General features: G+C 41.0%; 2 protein-coding genes across 2 annotated transcripts; both read left to right on the plus strand.

Moving 5' to 3' along the window:
- Positions 1 to 3,668: 3,668 nt before the first annotated feature.
- On the plus strand, positions 3,669 to 11,242 carry Klhl10 (kelch-like protein 10). Its single transcript, XM_076813546.1, has 7 exons — positions 3,669 to 4,005; positions 4,966 to 5,418; positions 5,988 to 6,157; positions 6,649 to 6,818; positions 8,022 to 8,180; positions 9,096 to 9,300; positions 9,472 to 11,242. The coding sequence occupies exons 1-7, from the start codon at positions 3,760 to 3,762 to the stop codon at positions 9,761 to 9,763; spliced, it is 1,695 nt and encodes a 564-aa protein (XP_076669661.1). The 5' UTR covers positions 3,669 to 3,759; the 3' UTR covers positions 9,764 to 11,242.
- Positions 11,243 to 20,045: 8,803 nt separating this feature from the next.
- On the plus strand, positions 20,046 to 23,929 carry LOC143368652 (uncharacterized). The gene has a single exon (XM_076811578.1). The coding sequence runs from the start codon at positions 20,848 to 20,850 to the stop codon at positions 22,192 to 22,194; it is 1,347 nt and encodes a 448-aa protein (XP_076667693.1). The 5' UTR covers positions 20,046 to 20,847; the 3' UTR covers positions 22,195 to 23,929.
- The last annotated feature ends 1,893 nt before the right edge of the window (positions 23,930 to 25,822 follow it).

Below are 25,822 nucleotides of genomic sequence, written 5' to 3' on the forward strand. Positions count from 1 at the left end.
TACGCCGCCCCGTGATGTTTAACTTCGGTCAAAGAAATATACGTTCCACAAGTAGGAAGGCGGCATTAGGGAGTCTCAAGTGGCGTTCGGTTCAGATCTGGACGCAATAGCATCATACAATTTAAATCATATGATAATTTACATTAAAGATCTATTTGCACACCGCACATTAGTCACGTGTTGCTTAGTTCTGCGAAGTATCGTTCGTACAAAAAAAGGCTTCTGAAAGAGTTTAAATTTTAACTTAACCTTACCAAAAAGTTTTTTCAATATTTTTACAGAAGTGTGGGTCTGTGACCCACATGGTTTTTACTTTAGTTTAAGGTTAGGTAATCTTAGTTCTAGCGCTTTAGACCTAACCAAGATCTATCAAAGACATTCTGATAATGTCAATTAAATGCCTAAAATTGTTCTAAACAAGACGTAGAGCACGTCTTAATAACTCCCTCTAAAAAGCTACCTTGGACCAAAATATTATCTAATTAAATCGTCTTAAAGAATCGTCTATATGACGTTATAATAAACATCCCTACGACGTCCGTTATCTCTTACAATATCACATTTATTTAGACATCTTAAACACGCCACATAAAAGATGTCTGTGTATTATCTGGGAGAACATCACGATTTATTGATTATGTACACCGAACAACGTTTTAAATTATTTAGTATTATTAATAGTTTTAACCCTTTTCGTATCGCTTGATGCACAGTTCCGTCGCGAAATGCGACTGCATGATATAAATACATAGTATCGCGACTGGCGTTTCTTTGTTTCATGCTATGCAGCTCATTGAATCTGTATAAAGAGAGTCACTTTAATGGCGCTTTGCCTGAGAAAATCGTTGGGTGGGAAGTCACTATTACGTGGTTAACAACGGTGTCTTAACGCAAAAATTTATAGTCTTCTCCATTTAAAACGAAAGTAAAGGAAATGCTTTTTTACGCCACGAGACTTGGGTAGGTATGAAGAGAAGTAAAACTAACCATACAGAGCACAGGAGACCCTAAAAAGAAGTGTAACTTGTATCGTTGTACATTTGCATGCTCACTATTCCTCTACATATTAAATGAAATAATTCTCTGCCTATATGAGAAATGATTTTCATTTTACTTCTGAAAGACGTCTTCGTTTACTTTATCCTACACCTCATTTCTCTTCGCAATATCTCCTACCTCTGATTGAATTTTAGAACGACTTAGTCGAGCAGTGACTATAATTTCAGCACTGCTTGTATTTTACTGTCGTGAATCTTGCCAAAAATGTCCTCATTTGTCAGAACGCAGTCCTAGACTGAACGGCGGACATGTAAGACCTACCATATGTCACAGCCAGAGGCGACATTTACTCTCTTTCTGAAATCACACTATTAAATAGTTCGTATCTCTCTGCCACCCATCACCGCCACTCCAGCCCCGCTATTTCCCAAAAATCCCCATCGCGCCCACCGGTCTTCAAATCCGTCCGTCCACGTGTCAGCATCTTCGACACACCCGAAATTGCAACGCGTATGAATTTCACCCATAATCGTTCCACTTCGGCCGCGTGAATCTTCCCCACTAATCGAACAGAAACAGGCATTCCGTGCGAGCAACCCTCTAGAAGATAAAAATCGTAAAAATCACGGGGTCAAACTGATCGGAACTATTGACAACCGCCGGAAACTCTAACCTCCTGAACGGATCTGACAAATCCCTAAAAATCGCAAATACTCCACACTTTACAGGTAAGATCGCGAACATACTTGCTATTACTGACTTGGGGTATAAACAGGTCGACTGTACAGTAACAGTGCGGTGTATTTTATGAAGCCAACAGCCGGGATCGCTCTTTCTTTAAAAATTCTTTCGAGATGTTGTTGTAAGATCGCCGCAATTAGCAAGCAACTCACCCATGTGCATAAATTTAATTAAAAATTCCATTAGAAAATTTTCAAGTGCCGCAAGGTCGACGGGATCAGACAAATCATCTGTGCTGCAGCTTCATCGCCTTGGCTCCCCGACAAATATTTATCTTCTGGTTAGACCAAATTTGATATGGATGTAGACTCAAACGACAGCAGCAGGGACACCGATATTGAAACGAACACCCAGCGTTTGATTGCCGAAAGCGGTGGTCGATGTATGAGCACGCAAGCGATGCAATCTCTCTATGATTTCCGACAGAACAATCTCCTGTGCGATGCCGTTTTGAGACTGGAAGATGGAGGCGTTTTTCCAATACACCGCGCCATTCTGTCAGCCTGCAGCCCCTACTTCAGGTCCATACCGTGCACAAAAATTCTTCAGTCGGGCTCAGTCATTAGTGACTTTCAATATTGCGAGCTATACGTTTCTTTTTCATTCTTGGTAAGACAAAGTGCCTTGGTCATGTCGACATGCAGCCAGTTTTCAATATTTCGTTGATGTGGTTCTTTTAACACATGTACTGAACGGGCAAAAGGATTTCGCTGACAAGATATTCAAAGAGAAAGTCGATCACTTTTTGCGCTTGAACTCGGAGATTTTTATGAAATTGAAATAGGATGCAGTCTACGTGAAAACAGGGGGGGTTTAAGTCATCATTTTACTTGTTTCAAATTTGTTTAAAAAATACATGACGTCGAAGTTTTCAATGTTTGCCTAATACATATCACGAAGTCAGGGTCTATAAATGAAGATTGCTGCTTTTTAATTTCGTATTTTTGGATTTCTATGAAACTGAATAAGCACACCAGAGTATTTATATTAAAATCAACCTGTTTCGGGCTACTCCCTTGGGAACACTTGCCACATTTGCATTCTGAATTTGAATACTGAATTCAGAGTCGAACGATTTTTGTTCCATAAAAGCATTTGCTGTTTTATAGCTTTTCAACCTCAGAATTTATTTCTCCATAAATAACATAAACTACTGAGATGACTGTTAAAACCGGGTAATATAGTCGTAATAAAAAGAAGGCGGGTATTTTCACATAAAGAACATTTCGAAATAAATAGCGCTCGTTTTAAATAAATTTCACCCAACTTACAAAATGATTATAGTTCCTATTATCTACATTTGTTAATCCAAGAACGTGGAAAGTCGTATTGCACGCATGAACACATCAGAGCACGAAGTCTCGGACACTTTCAAATGATTCCCTCTTAAATATAACGTACAATCTTAACATATGAATTTACGTTACATTGCGCCTGCAGAAAACCTTTTGCCTGTACATATTATTATGTGTTTGAAATAACCGCAAACATTCCAGAAAAATTCATAAATTATGACACAGAAACGCAATAGAATTCCTAGTTCAAAGTTACTTACGACTGAGCTTCACACACTGCTTAAAATAATTAAACGATCTGGAATTTGAAAAGTTAACGAAATATCAGAATCTGCAGAATGATCAAAATAATTATAATCAGGAAAAGAGCAAAAACTTTTATATTTAACAGCCTAAGAATATTGTGAAATGTTCATTCAATAGCCTGAGTAGTTTCCAAAATATGAGTTACTTCATCACGACGTAATTCCCTAAGTTCGTTAAAAAGTGTAACTTAAATCTGTACTAAATACGATCGTTTTAGTGGCTAAAAAGAAGCTTCTGGTATATTTTTCATTAGAAATGTTACGTCAATCATTAAAATGGAATGTCCATTTTTTTATACAATTTATGGTTCATTTTGTTCCATGCAATTCGAAAGTGCATCGTTTGTAGAGCTCTGTTCACGACCACCCTGCATTCCCGCGAGAAAACGGATGTCCTGCTGCCGGGTGTAAGCAGCAACATGATGAATCTGCTTTTGGAATACGCGTACCTGCGTTCGATCAACGTGAACAGCGAGAACGTGTGCCAGCTGCTGGTTACCGCGGATTATTTAAACATTTTGGGCGTCCTCGATCTCTGCTGCGAGTACCTGAGGAGCAACCTGGCCCCGGAGAATTGTATCAGCGTCATGAGATTCGCTAGAGAGCACTCTTGCAAGGGACTGGAAAGCAGCGCATACCGTTATGTTATGAGACATTTCGTGCAGGTCGTCATTCTTGCGCTATCTTCTCATTATCGGTCAATATTTCATAACATTTTCTTACAATTCGTGTTACCTCTGAGGGTCGTTTAATTTTTCTTGTAATCATACACAGTGCGCCAATATGTGGGACACTACAGAGCCCTGCAACGGGCGGGTTTGATGCGCCCGAACCGCCCAGACCAGAACTTTCCCTAACCCGCGATACCTGCGGTTAACCCGTCCATACCCGCCCGAGGCCGCCGAGCGCTTACCCACCCGCCCGTACCCGCGGCGGTAATCTGGTAATCTTTGATTCCTATCCGCCAGAGGCGCCCGAACAGTCACCAGCCACGGGTAAGAGCGCGTAACAGTGTGGGCAAGAGCGAGTTCGATACGCGTGGTGACGTCATGACTGGTGACTGCTTCGGGTGTTTCGGCCGTCTCCGGCCTTCGGGAGCCTCGGGCGTTCGGGTGTCTCCGGCCTTCGGGAGCCTCGGGCGTTCGGGTGTCTCCGGCCTTCGGGAGCCTCGGGCGTTCGGGTGTCTCCGGCCTTCGGGAGCCTCGGGCGTTCGGATCTCTCGAGCGCCTCGGGCGGATAGAAATGAACGCTGACCCGACTTATCCGCCGCGGGCACGAACGGATCGGGTGAAACGAAAGACGGCCGGGTAACGAGCGGGTTGTCTCGCGATATACCCGCCCGTTGCGTACTACACTGCCACAGTTTGATACAAATACCACGATTGTCGAATTAATTTGATGCATTGTCAATACAAGTGATGAGATTCCTCGAACACTTACTTGCCGAAGCTTTACTCTTTCACGAATTGTCGATTTTACAGTCACGCTATCAACAATGACTTTGTATATTGTATAACCACTTTGTGGCAGTAGTTTCAAATAAAACACGTTTCTTTACTTATTTTCTCATTTCTTACACCCCATTGGTGATGATTCGTCTGACAACAACGATTCCATCGGCGTAGGTAGCCCAGCGTAGCGAAGAGATCCTCGATTTGCCGATAGAAGAGCTAACCACGTTGATCGGGGCAGACGAGCTGAACGTAAAAAGCGAAGACACGGTCTGGGAGCTAGTGCTGAAGTGGATCGATCACGATCCACAATCCAGGAAGGATCACATAGTCGATCTGATGAAGAATATCCGCCTCGGCCTCTTGGATACCCAATTCTTCCTCGAGAACGTCAAGGATCATCCATACGTGACTGGAAACGACGCTTGCCGGCCTATCATCATCGAAACTCTGAAGTTCCTATACGATCTCGAAATTATCACACAGAAAGATGGGGAAGTACCCACGCCGAAGATCGCACGACCAAGGGTACCGCACGAGATACTGTTCGCCATAGGTGGATGGAGTGGCAGAAGTCCTACAAATTTCATAGAGACATACGACACCAGGGCGGATCGATGGATCAAGGTACATACTTATCGTGTAATTGAAATGCAGGATCATTCTAGCGGGACCAATGTAATTACCTTCGCATAGAATATATACAGGGTGTGCGACTACAGTTGGGCATACTTTTAGAGGGTGATTCTACGAGCAAAAATAAGGCGAAAGTCAAGACTAACAAAATTGCGTTTGAGCCTTCCTTTCCGATTTATTAATTGTTGAAAATACGCGTAAAGAGCGTGTGACGCGAGGGACTTATACTACAGGGACTTAGAGGGCAGTGTCGTAGCCAGCCAGAAAGACCCACTTGAAAGTCATCGCTTCGACTAACGAGGTAAGTGGGTACGCGTATTTTCAACAATCAATAACTCGAAAACGGAGCCTCGAACGCAATTTTGCCATTCTTGATTTTCGACTTATTTTGGCCTGCAGAATCAGCCCCTAAATTTTGGTACCGACAATGAGCTACTTAGTACGAAAATAACACATCACTCCTAATTCCTTATGGGCGCTTATCAGAGTAATTGTGACTGCGGTAGTATTCGTCCCTTACAAGTAAAGGAAACTACTGTATTTCATTGCTGTTTCGAAAGGTAGAAGAAGTAGATCCGGTCGGTCCACGCTCATATCATGGGACTGCTGTGGTCGGTTTCAATATTTACATAATCGGTGGATTCGATGGAGCAGATTATTTCAATAGTTGTCGTTGTTTCAACGCTGTCACTAAAGTGTGGAGAGAAGTTGCTCCGATGAATGCTCGAAGGTGGACACAATGAAATTTTTAAGAAATTTATGGACACTTTAAATACATACCCTAACATCCACATACAGTGATGGTAAAAAAAAATAATTCGAAGTATAAAGATCATAAAAGACAATAGATAATAAAAGGGGTAACAGAAAGAGCATGAAGGTAATAAATTCTGACGAGAAGAACCTGATCCTAATCTACATATGTCACCTGAAGTCTGGGGGTTTCATAGACTAGATTAGTAGTACCAATGTAACAAGTACAGTCTTACAAAGCTATTCTTGTACTTATGTTACTTACGTGACTTATATAGTATTCCAAGACTATAACTTTAAAACTTTCTTTTAACCACCACTGTATTTTACCTAACTCAACCTTAATCCCAGACCTCACCTACAATTTTCTCATAAATACGAAGCTTTCTCAATACCTGAGGTACATGATAAATGCATGATAATCGATACACGATAAATGTTTTTGTCAAATTCCTCTCCAAATTTTAGGTGTTACGTTAGTGTTGCTGTACTGAATGACCTGATTTACGCGATGGGAGGATACGATGGTTATTATCGACAAAGTACCGCGGAACGTTATAATTATAAGACAAATCAATGGTCCTTAATAGCGCCTATGAACTGCCAAAGATCAGATGCCAGTGCAACTACTTTAAACGGTATATTTCCATTATCATCTTTTTTAAATTCATTATGTACAAATTCCTGCTTTCATTTGTATGGCAAAGAAATTCTCTAACTGTTCTTAACAGGGTAAAGAGTATAATTTGAGAAATTTTAATGAAATTACCAAATTTCTACATCTCTAAAACGTTTCTATCAAGCTAAATATCGTCTAGGTACTCGAAAAAGTGTTTAAATTACATAATTGAAGAGTCCTTGTAGAAAACAGTATAAGTGCCAAAATTAAAAAAAAAATTATCGGTAAATCTCCTCGTGCCAATGGTAATACTATAGTATAGATTGTAAGGAGATAAGGACAAACTATGGTCAGACACGCTTAGCAAACCGATATTACTGGAACAGCATACAATTGAGGGGCTCACACCAGTGGAACAGGGGCACATGCCACGTTTATATAGATTTTTTGTTTTTTGTACTGTCAAGTAGCTCCTGCGTCCTTTCCATCAACTTCTGGCACTATGGCGCGTACGAACAGAAGCATATTAAAACTCGTTGATGTCGAAAGCAAACGAATACCTATTTAGTGGGAAAGGGGCCCGTACCACTGTGTGTACTTATGCTCCATTCTTTTAACCCTCGGTTGTCACACTGTGTCAAATTGACCCACACAAATGCCTACAAATCAATTTTGTAAATTTTACTCTAATCAACCCTTATAGGATTAAATCTAGATCTTGTAAGAGATCTTTTCGTAACATGTACTAAGTGTACCTACATTGAATTGGGGGCGTGTTAATTTTTAAATAGTAGGTGTGAACGAACAAATACATATATAAATGTTATACAAAGGTTCTTTACAGTAATTACATAAAAAATTACTTAAAAAAACAGAGATAAAAGTAATTCCTTTTAAGTGTTTACTCTCTGTTACTTTCCCCCTCGTGTGCTGTTTTACAAAATTGTTTCGAGTAAAAGTCATACAAATTGATGAAATCTTTCGAAACATGTATAAATTAAACAATATTTTCGGCTAAGGGTCTCACCTAACAACTTTGATTACCTTTTTACTTTTGCATACCACAAAACAGGATTCTTTGTAAGATAATGAAACATCCTCTACAATATGAAAAACAATACACTATTCTTTGTATTTTTTAAAGCTGGTAGTAGTAATTGTACTCATTAATTGTTACCCTACACATTAGTCGGCAAGTGAATGGAATTCTGTTATAATATAGATAAAATTTACATTACTGGCGGTTTCAACGGTCACGAATGCTTAAATTCTGCCGAAGTGTACGATCCAGATACTAATCAATGGTCGATGATAGCTCCCATGAGGTCGCGCAGGAGTGGAGTATCCTGCATATCTTATCACAGCCACGTTTACGTCATTGGTAACTCTCGTAATTTTCAGCTTAAACTTTTAAATCCTGTAATAAAACTTTACATTGGGGCGAAGTGATACTATATAGGCGAAAATTTAAATTTGAATTTTCAGTTGGCCTGGGTGCGGGATAGTCGTATTTTGATTAACCAAACACAACTGTAAACAAATTTTGGAAAAATATTCATGTTTGCAGATTTTTTTCCGCCCTAATGTAAAGTTTTATTACAGAATTTAAAAGTTTAAACTGTTTACATGCTACTTTATTTTCATAAATCGAACCGCCTATACTAGAGCTCTTACTTTTTTATCCGTCGGGTACCATGGGTGGATTCAGAGGGAGGCGATCCCCCAATATTATTCTAATGCTACACAATTTTATGCTATTCATACGTTAAAAGCTTTTATATGTGTCAGCAGTATTGGAATTTTTGTTATTTTCCCTTTGTTAATAGTTACAATATAAATAAAATATTAACTCGGTTTGATAAAATATTACCGGTTGTCTCTGGCAATGAGTAACACCGAACATTGGGTGAAGAGCGGATAAGAACGAGTATAGTGTAGCGCGGGTATTAGCGGGTATAGCGTAGCGCGAGTATTAGCGGGTATAGCGTAGCGCGGGTATTAGCGGGTATAGCGTAGCGCGGGTATTACCGGGTATAGCGTAGCGCGGGTATTAGCGGGTCAGCATAGCGCGGGTATTAGCGGGTATAGCGCGGATGCGGACGGGTCAGATGAACGTTGCGTCAGCTTCGGGCGGGTATAGGCGGTTAGACATCGACGCTAACCCGCTGGCGGGTCCGGGCGGGTCGGGTAAATCGAAAGACGGACGGGTAACGGGCGGGCAGACCTCTGCTCGGCGGGTCAAAAAGTAAGGGCTCTAGCCTATACCAACATCTCGATGTAAATGCTTTTCCAACAGGTGGTTTCAACGGCATATCTAGAATGTGTAGCGGAGAAAAATACAATCCTGCCACAAATGTTTGGAGCCCGATACCAGATATGTATAATTCACGCAGTAACTTCGCGATAGAGGTGATCGACGATATGATCTTCGCCATCGGTGGGTTCAACGGTGTCACCACGATCTACCACGTCGAATGTTACGATGAAAAGACGAATGAATGGTAAAAGTACATCCATTGCCATTTTCGATGCTGGGTCATTCGTTCTGCCATTGTTTAATGCTTTTGTCCGACATTTAAATTTAGATTAATAATGAGTATGACTTTACTGGCGCCAAACATAAGACATACCAGAATGTTCCCTTCCACTGTTCAATCTAATATTTCACCCAGGTACGAAGCAACAGACATGAATATATATCGTTCAGCATTGTCGGCCTGCGTAATAATGGGTCTGCCAAACGTGAACGATTATATTCACAAGCATCGCGAGCGTTTAATGGAGGAGAAACGACAGAAATTGTTAGCGCTAGAGGTGCACCGTAGTCAACACCAACAGCAACAGGAGCAGATGCAGCAGAACCGTGAAAATCTGCTAAATGATGAAATTATATCCATACCATCGCAATCGCCATCGGCATCGCCGCGAAATAGCGACTTCAGTAATGAAAGTCAGCGCAATTGACGATGGAATAGGCGCAGGTATTTTATGGGCAAGGAACTTTGATGAGACAGTCTACTGGCAGTTACGTGTATGGTGGTTGGAGCAAATGAACAGCGAGTCTTCAGATCGATTAATTCACTTAGCCCACTAGCACACTGAAAAGAATATTAGCACAGTTGAACAATGAACAAATTGGGCATTGAACAAGACTCTCGACTTGAAAAGAATACATACTGGGTATCTAAAATGTTGCCTCTCTGACTGACAAGTAATAGTGAGATGGTTTAATAGTTACACCTCACTTTCAAGTGACAAGGTAGCAAGAAAATTTTGCCATTATCCACCTGGAACCATTAGAAAACGGAATAACATTACAACGCGGTTGCAAATTGTTTTATGTCAATTTCGAAAATATTTTTCTTCGCATTCAGTTGTGAATTCGACAAGTTTCTCCGAATAATGAGGCGACAAGTATGTGGCACGAGGAAACTTAACGGCAACGAAAGGTTTTTATTCAGTCAGAAAAGTTTCCCTTCCTTAATATTGAACGAAAGGAATAGAAAGGATCACTTTTTCCGATAGCCAAAATTGTATCCCATGCAAGCTTATACCACGTTTGTTACGCAATATAATATTTTCTGATTCCTATTTATCGGACTTTGTAAAACAGAATATGTTTTTAATTTTATACAAGCTATGTTTCTATTGGCTGTTTTTGTGATACAATTTTATATGAAGTTTATTCGACGATTTTACACGTATATATAAACGAATTTTGACCATTGGTTATAATAAAGGGAATGAAAGGAAACGATTTTTTAAACGTACATGTACACACTCATACTGGGTGTCTCGTTAATTTTCTTATGAAAGAGTTCTTTGAGAATGTATTAACAATATCCGCGTATTTTTTTTATTAAATTTTATAATATAAAGGGGTCTTTTATACTGCATGGAAAATAACATTTTGTGCTCCTTTTCAAGGAGTGAGGGGTAAGTGTAATTCAAGAATTTTAAATTGGAATAGCTACTAATCTTGCGAGTGTGTCGAAATTTCTCAGCAATCTAAATGTTTATCCGAAACCATTTTTACCATAAACAATCCAACTTCTCTTTCTTCCCTATACCTTGCCGTGTCATTTAAGATGTACAGTATTTTGGAAATTATGTCGAGCAAGGTTTGCTTAAATTCACCAAAGCTTTGTAAAAGCCTGCGCATTCATCTGTAAATCCAATTTAAGTTTCTCAAATTATGCCACCAATTTTACACTATTAAGAAGAATTTTAAATTTTTTTCTCCGTACGAAATTAAAATGGCACTTCCTATGAAGATGTTTAAAAAGAATGCGTTATTCCAAAATCTTTCACACATTCGTAAAACCTCCTTGTCATAAACTTAATGAGACACCCCGTATACACATTATTGACGCCGATAAAGATGAATACATGATGCCAGAATGTTTGGAAAAAGCGGCTGAAGTGGAACATTACAACTGTTAATAAAAGGAAAATATTGAGAAACAAGCAGTTTTTAATTTCTTTCACGGTCCATCATAATTTCTGGAATATAAAAATATTCAAGGAAAAGGAATGTTCTCGATCACCCAGAAATCGATATGGGAAATTAAAACGCCAGGCGTCAATGCCAGTATTAATTAACTTTGGTTTATTTCTTGAATACATCTTCCATAGAAGATGCTCATGGTCGTTACCTTTACCTAGAACTGAGATAGTTTAACAAGAATCGCGGGCAAGAATTTTGAACTTTTTTAATTTTAATTTTATGGATTAAATTAATGTAATTTAATTTCTCGATTTTCCAGCAGACACTATTCTATCGCGAAACAAGCTATTGCGAGGTTGTCGGGGTTGAGATTCTCCCTGACTCTCCGGGCTCCGGTAATTCCTGTGTAGATGCCCAGAACGGGATATTCGGTCTGAGCAGAATGTAGTGAATCCTTGGCAGGTTAAAGAGCTGGAACTCACCGTAGTAATTGAACAAGTGTTTATTGAGCTTGAACTGACACTGTCTTAGTTTTTATACACGTTTTTGGGGTTGTGGTGGGGGCCTAATGATCTCCATCCCTTGATCCTCGGCTGTGCATCGCTAGCGGATTCCTGCGCGTGATTACACAATATCGTTGGAAGCAATTCCGATCGGCACACAGTGGGGCATTTCGGGTCGAAACTCAGCACAAAACATTTTCCGACTGATATATATTTATCGCTTATTTTTTTATTTCATTCAGTTAGGACGTATATTTGTGGTCTACTTGATACAGAATAATTAATGAAACTTGTTTATTTAATTGTGTTTGTAAATAATTTTTGGGGAACATTTCAAATCATAGTCATATAAAAATTTAATAGTTATAACATCTTTATTTATGTTACTTCCAAAATATTTAACAAACATATTTTAATTAATTTTAACAAATATTACATGCTGCCTCCGTTGTAATTGATCCTTACGATTTACGACACGCACCAGCTTCACTTTGGGGACTCCTCCACTGGCTATGTACAAATTGCCGATAATGTCGTGTACGCTGTGCATAGGAAAAAGCTCCGCTCCTTTCGCATGAAAAAATACATAATATTCCTTCGAATTTTAATGGCAGTAAAGGCGTTTTTTGTAAAAAAAAACGCGTTCTGCACCCCTTTTCGACTCTCTAACTACCCTAGTAGCAGCTAATATCAGCCAATTTTTCCCGTATGTCAAAGGTAAGGTTTCGCCCTTTCCAAAGCGACTACTTAGTAAGAACACTGAACTCCACTGAACTCCCGTCCAAAATAAACAATCCCTTTCCATATAGTGTCCTAATGCCCGAAATAGATTTTTGGAAAGAAATCCCCGTGAGTCGTCGACAAACCAAGCCAAAACGCAGCGTAGCGAGAGCCTGCGCACTATGTCAAACTCTCACTCTAATGAGTCTAATGCTTAAGCTGGGTTTAGCATTAGTAATGCTTAGTTTACACCCGGCGAGTGCTCGGCCGAGTAATCCGGCGGGGAAGATTTTGACTCGGCCGAGTCACTCGTCAGGTGTAAACCCAGCTTAAAGTTTAGGTTCTAAACAAGTCACACGTATTGGCATTTTCTTATTTCCGCTGCGCCATCTGGTGGCGAAAATTAAAGCAGTCTAATCGGGTTACCTGTTATTGGCAGTATTGGGAATTTCGACTGTTTGATGATCGATTTTGTAAAATTTAACAGACCATTTAATTACAAAAACATTATTGCAATATTTCAATACTTGTGTGACACCAGTTTTGTAACGCGATTCACCCGATTACAGAGCTTACTTTAGTAGATGGCGCTCTCACAATATTTCCCAATACAAGCACGTACGTACACACCTTTCAGCATTTCAACACATTTCAGAGTAGTTCCGGAGTTGGACGCTGTTCATGAGCAGAGGCCGCTGAATTCAGTCCTCAATTTATGGGTCGGTAACACAGTTTCCGTAGTAACACGAACTCCCATAAGGTTATCCCATCACGGACCAGGTATAGAATAGACTTTCACTCTATTGTCTTCTGTGTCACTCGATTTTGGGGCTCTAAAGCCCCATTACCATTTCCGTGTCGCATCCAACGTTAACGGCTAAGCATGAAATAAGAGTGCAGCGCTATAAGCGGTAGGAATGAAAGTTATAATAGCGGTGTGAATTTATATACAGGGTGTCCCGATGTCAAATTAATATCCCATTTTTAAAAGGCAAATTAAAATTTCTTCATTTCTTTATCAATCAGCAACTATACAAACCCATACAACGGAGAAGCATTGTACAACTTCGCTTACGATGTAACGAATCTCTGTCATCTTATAATTCCCTAATAAATTATTTGCGGACATGGGTTTATATTAACTTTTTCAACATTTTCAATTTTTTCAACTGTATACCCGGGATACTCTGTGTACAGAGATACACTTTCATTTATCATTTTGGACACTTCCTATAATATCTAATTAAAAAATGATTAATAAATTATGGTAATCTTATGATGTGTCTCGTATCAAGCAGCAGAGTAGTAGTGGGCCCATGCCTACATATACGTGTAACTCTACACAATCAAGTCGTTTAGAAATCTTTAACAATTATTCCTGACCAAAGGGTTCCTTTGCGTCACATGGCTTCATTCAAACATTTTCCCTTTTCAATGCGCAGAATATATGCTTTACCCGACTTCCTAAAAATACCGTTGCGGCGTAATAATAATGTTTTTGAAGGATGATAAAAGGTTCGCAAATGTAGCGTAAAAGAATGAAATAGCCACTAAACATTTATTGTCATATAGCATATACATAGGTTAGATTTTCTGTCACTTCGAGGAGGGGACCACAGAATAACCACGCGCATCCAGCCTGCGCATTTCCCTAGCCTGGGCGGCCGCATAGAAGGGGTACCTTCCCCACTTTCCATTAGTGGTAGTTGGAACTATATTTTTGAGCCCGGGTACCCGCTTAAATTTCAACGAAATCTTCCTGGTTAAATTAGGAAGAAGCATCCCAAACATAATTTTCATGCAATCTTGCCTACCTAGATTTCATACTTTACCGATGATATTCATTCAACCTGCATTATCAAGCAGCTCCATAAACTAAATAAATGTATAAATCGCATTTTAGAACAGTGAGCAAAGAATTTAGTTGCCAAATACGTTTGCCCAATGATCTGCAGTGCCTCTACAAGAGACCTAAATCCTCAAACTAAAGAAATAAACAAAATTTATTTTCCACATAATGTTTTTTTTTTCAACGAAGGAAACGGTACCGAAAGTTAACGAATCATTGACATTCGAACACTAATTTATTTATATACGATAATTAATGAAAGTTAAAGATATTGATCCTTACATATTCAAATCTTATGAGATTTGATTGATTATTTTGAACGATTAATTACAAGTGGTTCTAGATTCAGCATGAACTGATGCATAAAAATATTTCACTACTCATTGAAGCACCGAAATTAGAAATATTATAATGTTTCAATATTTAAAAAAGCAGCTGTACATATTTCTGTATATCCTTAAACTAAAAGGAACTAAAAAAGAAAGAGAAAAAAGAAAGCATTAGGAAAGGGGAAGAGACCAATATATGGGATGTTTGTTTAATGTAATTCTACCCCATAATGCGCGTGCTTGCCTAAGGCAACTCTCTTTCTCTCTCTCTCTCTCGCGAAACACCACGTACGTGTACACGTTCTACTCGTCAGATAAATTGTTTCGTTTCGCGGGAGCATTGAAGTGGAATATTTGTTGCAACGTAGAAACAGATCACGTAATTAACTTATCGGATCAATTCTTTGCACAAATTTAATCATTTACGACGCTAACAATAAATTTTTGATCGAATTAAAGACCTGACATGAACTTTCTCGCGACGAACGCTTAATAGTAAATATTGGAATCAAATTAAAGGTGTGTCAGCAAAGAATTTCTGTTCATTCATACTACGTTTAAATATAGCACTTTGCAATACTTCGATGTTGTAATTAATCAAATATTTTGGGAACGCGATAACTGTTTTACGTTTCCTGATTCAAGGTTTCTTCACTTTCTCCCTGCAATGTAATCAGTTGAACGTCATTGAACGTCTTATAATTCTGCTAATGTTACGAATTTTCCCATACAACTTTACACATTTATTTTACACACTTTGTGCAAGAAAATTTTATTTTCGTTAACCCCCTAAAGTGGAAAGAGACTTTAATTTAAATCGTGTGAAGTTTCGCAATTTTATTCTCGTTAACCCCCTAAAGTGGAAACTTCGCACGATTTAAATTAAAGACTCTTTCTACTTTAGGGGGTTAACGAAAATAAAATTTTCTTGCACAAAGTGTGCAAAATGTGTGCGTAAAGTTGTATGGGGTAATTCGTTACATTAACGAAATTATAAGACGTTCAATGAGGCGGTGTACACTGTACAGTCAAAATCTCGACTCGCTCAGGGTATGCGGGTTGACGCAAATAATTTATCTCCTTGAGATGAATCTATACGGTGGTAACTCTTTTGTGAATACTTTAGAATGCGTGGGACATGTTGAAACAATGATGGGTACGGGGTGGAGGTCTGTTAAACACGATAGTACTGGAAAATGTTTAGAGCAGAAACACTTGAGAATCGCGAAATTTCCGAAATCAGCGATTCTCGACCTTATTCTGCCATCTTTAAACGTTTGTAGCTCGGAGCAACGTTAACCGATTTTGATGAAATTTTAGGCACGTATACAACTTACTGCAATCTACAAACGGTTTTTTTTTTAATTTTCATTACAAGCTCACAAAAAAAAGTTTAAAAATCGACCTTTACTATTCTTTTCGCTATTCCAACCAAATACATTTTTTTTCAAAACGACGAAACGCGTCAGTTAGCAAACTAATCCTTTTAGCTTCTCAAAAAAACTCATGTCGTTTGGACCAATTCTAAAAAAGTTATGCGATTTTAAAAAGTGTCCGAATATTAATGCGAGTCACTGTAGATATTCATTTAGTTCGTTGATTGGCACACGAATCTTCTAAAATTTAATAGTTGCGAATGAAAATGGTTGTGTTGTTACATTCGCACAAGAATTACGCTACATCGATACAGTATAAACTCATTTGCGATCCAAGTGACTTGGTCGGTAACATCCCTCCTGTGGTTTCATTCATAAAATTTTTTATTTAACTGGGAAATATTAAACCGCACTAAAAAAGGACAGTTAATTGACAATATGACAGCTGTTATTTCGATTTCCTTCACAAATGTATATATAATAACTGTATATTTCTAAACCGATAAAGCAGGAATTAATCTCCACGTAACTTACCAATCGATCTAACATAACCTTAAAAATTTCATAACCTTATGTGTGAAACATTTCTGTTGAATTTAGAAAGACTAAAATACTTTAGGCAATAATGTACGTTGTTGCTTCAACGCCAAAGTCGTTTGAATCACAAAAACACAATAAATTCTATTAATTGTATAAGAATTCCGGCCTGATAACGTAGGAACTCAATCTCCTACGATAAATTGTTTGACAGAGGTAACAAAAGTCAATCACAAAGTACATTTCATCTCATTCCACAGTTCCCATGACAAAAGATTCGCCTGCAAAACTGCAGTCCTCTTAAATACATTTCAGGAATTCGCTTTTTTAAAAAAATTTCTTATTGATAATATCTCCGACGCAGACTATCTCGCCACTGAATTTACCATTACTTACGATTTCGAACCTTTACAGTAAATTTCATTTTAAAATCCTCGACTAATCCACCTATTCAGCCTCGGCTGGTTAATCCGAGTAATAAAAATAAAATCCCTGCAATCTCTGCAATCCCCGGAACTTCTCAGGAAGAACCAAACTGTCCATTCCCAAAATGTCCTTGACAAAAGGAGGAAAGATGTGCGCACCCTTTGTGTAGACACTCTCTGGCTTAAAAGAGTGGCAGCATTTTTTGCTAGAGAGGAAAAAAGGAGGAGGACGAACACATGCATGTATTTATATTAAGAGAAAGATCGCAGGTAGGAAAGTAGCATTCGACCGCAAAGTAACAGCCGACTCGGAGGAGGAAGCCGCGGGTTGGTGGACGGGCGGCGGGGAGGGGGGGAGATGTCGTTGCTTCGTAGGCAAGGTGAGGGCGCTCGGGGCTGTGATGGGAACTCGGGGATAAGGGTGGCTTGTTGCGTAAGCCGATTAGAGCATCACGGCAGTCACTCCTGCCCCGTTGCGGCGGACTGCTGGTTTCCCTGGTGCCATTGGTGCACCGGCATACGCCCGGTAGAGACATTAAAATCGCATCAAATATGTAGAGAGCCGTCCCTCTCGCCCCCTCCCATCGCAGCGGATGCGGGAGCACTCGTCGACATCCGAGTGCAGGCAAAAAGCTCGCCTGTCCTGGAAGTCGCCTCTCCCTCCTTTCTGCTTGAATTTCAAAAGGAGAAGCTCCGGGAAAGCGGTTTCCGCATTTTTCCTTGCCGACCAGAAACGCGGGCTGCATTAGGAATTAATCTCCTAACGTCGAGCGTTCCTTTCTCGTCGATCGTTGAACAGCAACGTCGATGCGATGTCTGGCAGTTAAGGGGGTTGTTATACGTATACCACCCGTGGCGACCTTAAGGCCGAGTTCGCTGGGTGAAATGGGAAGAGAATCGTAACGCTCAAGGTAACAGATTCTCGTATGAGAAAGTAATTAGTTCAGAGCTGGATCTAGATTAGCCGGGGGTAGATCGGGCATGTAAGATTTCTTAAAGGTTACCAGCAGAGCGTACAGGGCGTATCGGGGTTGTATAGCTCTCTAATACGAGCGTCGAGCGTGCAGCAGTGTTTTCACGCGGTCAGCGCATACATCGCCGGAAGCGGGGAATGCAACACGTGGTAAAATGTTTCGCGGAGTATCAAATAATCATGGCAAATCCGTATCGACCGACTTATCCCGAGTTAATGCCTATATTTTACCGTTCACCGCAAACCGGCATTAGTGCGCGCGATGTTTGCACGTAATAATGGATCATTCGCTATTTGTTTTTGCTCCTTCCCGCCGATAGAATAATTATGCGGAGCGTGAAATTTTCAAGCTCCCTCCTTCACCCCTCCGCGACACATTATGTCGATCAATTATTACGCGCTTCCCAGCGGGTGGGCATGACTCTTTACGGATTTCGATTACTTTGCGGCGCAATGATCTTTGCACAGTGTGGCTGAGGGTGGGTGGTACAATCGGGCATGGACAGAGATTCCTTGTGCAAAAACAAGTGAAAAATGTAGAATATCATTTTTTGATACGACCCTCTGTTTTTGAGAAAATCGAGTCCGAAAATTTGTCTGGCTTCTGCGCACGTGAATAAAAAATCAGCCCAATTTATCAATAAATACGTAGATATTACACAAGTGACATGGATCATCGTGTGAAAATAAGCCGAAATTGTGGATAGGTAACTTTTTCCGAATCGGGCTTTGTTCTCGAGAGAATCGATTCGAAAGTGGAAGCAATTTTTCTAAAAAGTAGACAATCACAAAAATATCATACTTTTGTGCGAATGCACCATATCCCTATTTATTAAGCACAGAATTAGGGTATTCTTCAGAATAAGTCAGCTGTATTTAGGCATATTGGAGAAGGGGATTTTCAATTTTCCTTCGGCCATCATTGCAAGTAATAGCGATTTCTAGAAATGGATTTGTGTGTCGACCACAACTTGCCAAGTAGCGTGAAAACCTCAGGTTGGTAGCCAGTGTGTTCCGAGGGAATTAATCAACGCTACGGAATCGTTCGTCAGTAAGGATAACAGCTTACCGACAATTTTCCTGATTGTTGATTGTCGTCGACTGTCTCGACGAGGACCTGAACGAGCTCTCGTCCAATTACCGCGCACGGTTGTCCAGCGTGAACAGTGAACACGGCTGCCAGCACTGGGGAGATTAACCACACGGAAATCGGCTGAAGCTTCTGCATGGTTACGTGTTTAAGTCCACTCGACGAAGTCGACAGGGTGGAACGCGGAGTCGTTGCACAGCGAAATCCATCAGCGGCCCGAAATTATTTATCACGATTAATCGAACATACTCCCTCCGCTGCTAATTAAGTAAGAAGATCAAGGGATTACAATGCCCGCGAAATCGACAACTCCGAGGGACTTTCGGGATCTCCTCGACTTCAAAGCCCATTCATTTTTCAGCTCCTAGGTACCCGCTGTTATTGTATATTTTACCATTGTAATTTGTCGCATGCTACAGCCACGGTACAAAACTTTCAGAGAACTCAAAGCTTTCTTCTATCCTTTTAACGACTAAGACTCGGTCGTCGATAAAGTTTCCCCCAAGCTCCGCGAATTAACCGCAATGTTGGTATTTACGGTTTCAAGATTATTTTAAAATTATGGGGATCTTAATGGTACGGCACACTTTGGACAATTCTTACGCTTTGTAATATACGAAAAGAGAAAGAAATTACAACGAAGAGGTTAGGACGTAAAACCAAGACGAAAAGTTTCTTGAGAGTTGTATGTTTTATGGAAGGTTTCGGTGCCTACGTCGAGCAGCTTTCGTTGATCGCCGATAGAGTCGAGTTTTCCGAGTGCTCGCCATAGTACGAGTTACATCCTGTTGTTAATTACATTTCTCATGCTACTTCGTTTGTACGATTTATAGTAAAGTCGATATTATTATTCTGCGTGTGAGGAGGAGCAGCGAGACGTATGTCACGAGTACGACAGCGTGAGAACGTATTTCACTTGGCCGTGCTCCGCGTGGCAGCACGTGATAAACGTGCAATTTAACGGCCATAATTGTACACGCGCTAGTGGAACAAAAGCCGTACGCTGGTGGGTTGCCAGCTTGAGAATACGTTCCATATGAACGTGGAAGAGAAAAGGAATTTTAAAAAGCCTTTTAATTTCGCAGTGGGTGGTGAATATGACACTACTCGTGGTAATTTATCGCCGCTGTTATTGTCTAGGAAGAGATAACCTCAAATTGAGATCGGCTCGAGTGTATTGGCGGGCTATTTAAATTTTAAATCGTAGTCATAGGGCGAGAAGATTTATATGAATAAGTAAGTACAATATGTGAACGTATTTCCTCGAAGGGAAATATTCTGTAGGAACAGTAGACAACACCCCACCTCAGGTAGCTGCGAGGCAGCGTCTGCAGCGAACACCTACATTCATTATAAGTTACGTGGTCGACGGGGCGGCGAGCGTTTACACGAGCACGCGCCAGAATTTCAGCGGGGTGGTGGTAAACGTGCTGCGTGGTGGGAGATGGGGGCTGGAGGACCGCCGACCAATGGGAACGGAGGTGAAACCGAGTACCCGGGCGGAGCGTTCGAATGTACTATTTAGCCACAGCGAGGGCGACCTTCTGTCAAACGGCGTCCAGCCGTCGAGGAAGGAGATTGTGTGCAAGTTCCTCCGGTAGAGTCACTGGAACACATCGAGAACCCTCTCCTGGTGACTAAGTGACAGAAGGAAGAATACCTTGATTGTGCGAAACTATCCAGCTAGACTGTGGCTCTGAGAGAAAGAGGAACCATGGGAACCGTTGAAATCCTGAACACATGGTCGATTTAAACGGAATTTTGGGGAAAGAAATTTCTGCCAAAAGGAGGACGTCAATATGCTACACAGTTCCCTACCACGGGCATTCCTGGCTTCTGGACTCAACTACTTGGGCTACTATGGCGACGAGATTCATCAGCATCCGTACAGTACGCCTACAACCTGGCACATTCCCATGGAGAGCCCTTCGACCTACTCGAGGGTTCCCGACCACCACGTTTTGCAAACGTGGGACCTGTCCAGATCGTCCACGCCGTGCCCGTTGGATTTGTCTTTGAAGCCTTCGCCTACGCCAAGCGGGTTGAAAACCGAGGACTCGGTTGGATCTGAATCCGAGAAAGATCGTAGAGTCATAGAAGAGTGCGATGGTACCACGTACAGAAGAAGCAGCGATGAAACGGACTCGCTGGTGGTGGACGACTTCGATCTCATTCCTCGAAGCTCGTCAGTGCACAGTCATTCCAGTTACGAGCAGCTGCTTCCCAAAAAGGAATCCGTTCAGCAGCAGGAACCAGCCGAGAAGCCTTGCGTGCCCGAAGAAGCTACACGCCTGGTTCCTTTTGGTTCCATCGGCGAGATTCCTTCCAAGTCCTATTACACGCACAGCCAGAAACTTCTGTTAACCAGCCCCAGCCACCTGCAGTCGGTCCAGGGATACCACCAGCAGCTCCTTCTGACGCCTCAGCATCACCTGCAGAGCATGCAACACGCGCCAATGACTCCGCCGAGCACACCATCGCCGCCACAATGTCCCAGGAGGAAGATTAGAGAGGAGGACAGTAGCCCGGCGTCCACGACTGGGTCCAGATCCGGCTCCGCTGAGAAGCTTCTGCAGAGACCGAAGAAGAAGCACGCGAGGAGGCTGAAATTCGACGAGGACACCAGCAGCCCCGTGTCAGGTACCGTGATCCTGGGTCCTGACGAGGCAGTGGTTACCGGAGACATCGATCCGGCGTTCAACATCGTTGAAGTCACCGAGGAGGCGCGGGCGGAGCTCGCGAAAATCGAGAACAGGCTGGGCCCGTACCAGTGCAAGCTCTGCAGGCAACTGCACGAGGACGCGTTCCAACTGGCCCAGCACAGGTGCTCCAGGATAGCCCACGTCGAGTACAGGTGTCCGGAGTGCGACAAGAGGTTCTCGTGCCCCGCCAATCTGGCCTCCCACCGACGCTGGCACAAGCCCAGGCCGGCCAACGGGGAGCAATCGTCCACCGCGGCCACCATCGAGATACCTTGCACCAGGTGCGACGCCAAATTTACCAGGCAGGCAGCGCTGAGGAAGCACTTGACCACCCAGCACCCGGAGACCAACAACAACGTCCTGCTGGATGGCCAGGCTGCTGTAGGTAAGGCTGACGTCGTTCAGGTGGTAGCTGAGGGTTCCTTGAACACAGAGATCCCCTGACACGAGTTCCCCGCGAGACCTTTGCCCCGAAGACCGGGTCTCTATTGGAGATTCGGTCTTGACCTGTAGAGATTCAGTCTTTCAGTGACCATTTAGTTTCAGTCCAAAGGGATATCCAATTGTTGATAACCCGAAAGAAAACGAAGTTGCTTCGATTGGGTGCTCGTTAAATCCCCCACCTCTCCACCGAATTTCTTCCTGTTATCCTCGTTCTCTACCGTTAGATGTTCAATATTGCGCGATTCGGTGATGAAATTTTGTAGTTCGTGACGATTCGAAGTTGCCCTACCTTTTCTAAAAGTTAACTTACAGTTTAATTTCACGATGTTCTAAGGAGCATTTCGGAATGTTCGGGACCTGCTCGAGAACAAGTATCAGTCTCGATGCCAGTAATTATTCCAATTCTTATAAACCGGGGACAATAATTGCCAGTTGCAACGGAATGTTACAGCGTGTCGTGGAAGCACGTTGGGAGAGGGGCGCAAGTTGGGTTGTAAATTCCGTAGAATTAGGATAGCGACAAGGTTAATACGACGTGTTGCGTGCGATGTAAATCTGTAGATAGCGGGGATAGGTCGGCCGTAATCCGTTGCTGTGCGTGTACATATCGATTCTCGTTTATCTGTGCTCTATAATAATTATCCGAGGCCGACGATCTCGTCATCTTTCTCTCTTTCAGCTTAACTCAGCATCAAGGTATTAGGCTAGGTGGTCCCTAGGGCATAGATTTAATTTATCGACCCAAAGGATCGTGATCATACAGCTACACATCAAAGACATAGTTAAGGTAACCAAAGTAACCGTGTATCAACTCGAAATGATACGCTAGTAACTTTTAACATTAAGAATTCTAGCTTCTAATCGGCAAAATTAAATGTACACAGTTCATCCCCGGTAGAGTCATTTCGCGATTGATTAATTTGGAAGTCAATGGGGTATCGTGACACATATCTGTATAGTAGCTCATAGTTATCACTAGGTATCGTAGATCGAGGAGGCTTCGCTAGAACCTGTATGTATATGAACATATGCGTTCCTCATAGTGGACGTTTAACAATTCTGTATGGCTTTTAAGGCTCGTAAAGCGACTAATAATAAGACAGCAAACACTAACGCAAATTCACCAGAATAGTATTTCATTTTACAAGTGGGTGTAGGAATTCCTCGGCAACGATCGCCTGTAATGTCATATTCTGGTGCTCCAATTGAGCGTATCCTACACATGCATAATGAGAGATTGCTTGCAGCTTCTAGTCAGAGTGTCATAGTCTAACTGATAATTGCCAAATCGTAACGGTTGTATTCTAGTCAGGGAACGAGAGAAGGATCATTGTTGTTAAGCGTAATCGTGTAATATGTATAGGTATATTTAAATCGAGATTCACATCGAGTCTTTCGAATTGCTTCTGGCTAACGTAAGTAGAACTGAACACAACCAATGTGACTAGGCAGCGACGGAAATTGTTTAAACATTGCAAAGTTTTTTCATAGAAATTTTTTAATGGCATCTTCCTTTTCCGTAGTGTAATTACGTTTCAAGCTAACGAACAATTCGAATGTGCGACATCAGGCTTGCCAAAACGATAAAGGTGTGTGGCGAACATATAAATATTATCGCTATATTGTACATTATTGTGTATTATTATTTGTTATTTATTTGTCCTATTTATTGAGCGTGTCAGTACAATGAAATGACTTAAAGTGGCATTAGAGCATCTCAAAATATGACTAAAATATGAAACAGAAAAATTGGAAAAATGAAATTACCTGTTTTCGTAATTTGGTGGTCGTTACTGTCATCACTGCGATTAATCGCTCGTAAGAAATATTTAATACGGATTATGTAGAACTGTTCCCCGTTCGAGTTATTCCTTTCGTAACTTTCGTAATGTCATTCTAAGTCGCCACTTCGAGCAGTACAATTTTTAATTTGACTTATTTTTTGGTTTCGCATTATTCTTTATTCTACTCGTTTAGAATAAAAGAGTACGATCTAGTCAAAGAGCGTAGAGGCCATTGATGCCTGCCCGAGGATTGTATTATAATTAGATAGCAAACCGGCGAGGTCAATCGTGAAAAGTATGGAATAGTCGCGTATTTATAAGTCTGCGTGTAAGTCTGACAGTATCAAAGTGTATAAAAGTATAGGATACTGAAATCGTTTACTAAGTTCTGAACTAGTCGATCGTATAGGGATAATATAGTCGGAACAAAATCAATTCAACGAAATTGCAAGGGGTGAGAACTTACGAGGGATGATCCCGAACCCGAAAATTAAAAAAAATCTGAAACTTTGTGAAAATGTAGGGCATTTCCTCCTGATTACAACGCAATTTTTGTTTGCTGCCTAAATTCACTAGAAGGGGGTGAAATTAACCCCTGAAAAATCGGCTATTTTCGAATTTTGTGCTATAACTCACGAACTGTAAGAGATAGAAAAATGGTTTCAAGACAAAAGTTACTTCTTTTAATTAGGCCTATCATTTGGTAACTCACAGTTCGCGAGTTATACCACAAAATCGGAAAATAGCCGGAGTTTAAGGGGTGAATTTCACCCCCTGAGAGTGAATTTGGGCAGCAAAGAAAAATCGCATTGTAATCAGGAGAAAATCCCCTACATATTCACAGAGTCTCAAAATTTTTTGAATTTCTGGCTTCCGGATCTTTGCTTGTTAGATGTTGGAGGATCCTCAGTAAGCCTGGCCAATTGATTCTGTCCCTACTATAAAAGTAAAAAGCGTACCTTCGTGAACGCCGTAAATGTTAATTGAGCTGATTCTAGTCAAAGCTAGTCGTAACTACGATCCACAGAAAATGTATGAATTTTAGCGAAGCAGGGGGTAAATAAATACAATTGGAGATACGAACCTCTGAGGACAACGGTGTAAGTCGGTTTCACATAATTTTAAGAGGCTGCTGCTAACGCGAATACAGCGATGACTTCGTTTATAATTATTTCGACTTGCACCAGTCTCGTTCTTGAAGGACTCGTATAACGATAGACAGATAAGACCTATGATTACAAAATGCATATTTGTTATTCATAAGCAGTGAAAAAGCATCTGTATAGTAGCGACTCATAGCCGTCGTTTATTATCTCGTCCATCACCGCAGCTGAAAGCGACAGCTTACGAAGCAGGCGATTGTAAATACCTACGTACGCATTGGGTTGTTACAAAGAATTTGTCGACCGTGCCGTGTAATATATATTTTTTAGAAATTATTTCTGCCCTTTAGTTCAACGTCTGCCTACAGAAAAATGCCACTCATTTTAACCCTTCGTGGTCACAGCTTCTTATAATCACAAGTTGGTCACACAGGGTTCAGTTACCATTTTCGTATTTTTCAATCTTTTAACTTTTCAGTGATAATTTTACGTTCGTAATACTTATACAATCATGGTGTAATAGCCTTTTCCTAGAAATGTAAATTTTGATAGGATAAAATTTGTAGTCAAAATGAGAGATTTTCCACGGTTGTGGGAAAAAGGCGATTTTTAATTTTTTTTAAATTTTTTTTCTTGCGATAAATCCCCTTTGGAAGTCGTAAAGACACGACATTTTAACTCGAAAATTATTCCTGGGGCACAATACACCCCTTGTGACCACGAAGGGTTAATATTCTGTAA

Source organism: Andrena cerasifolii, chromosome 5 (genome assembly GCF_050908995.1).
Source record: "Andrena cerasifolii isolate SP2316 chromosome 5, iyAndCera1_principal, whole genome shotgun sequence".
Taxonomy (NCBI): Eukaryota; Metazoa; Arthropoda; class Insecta; order Hymenoptera; family Andrenidae; genus Andrena; species Andrena cerasifolii.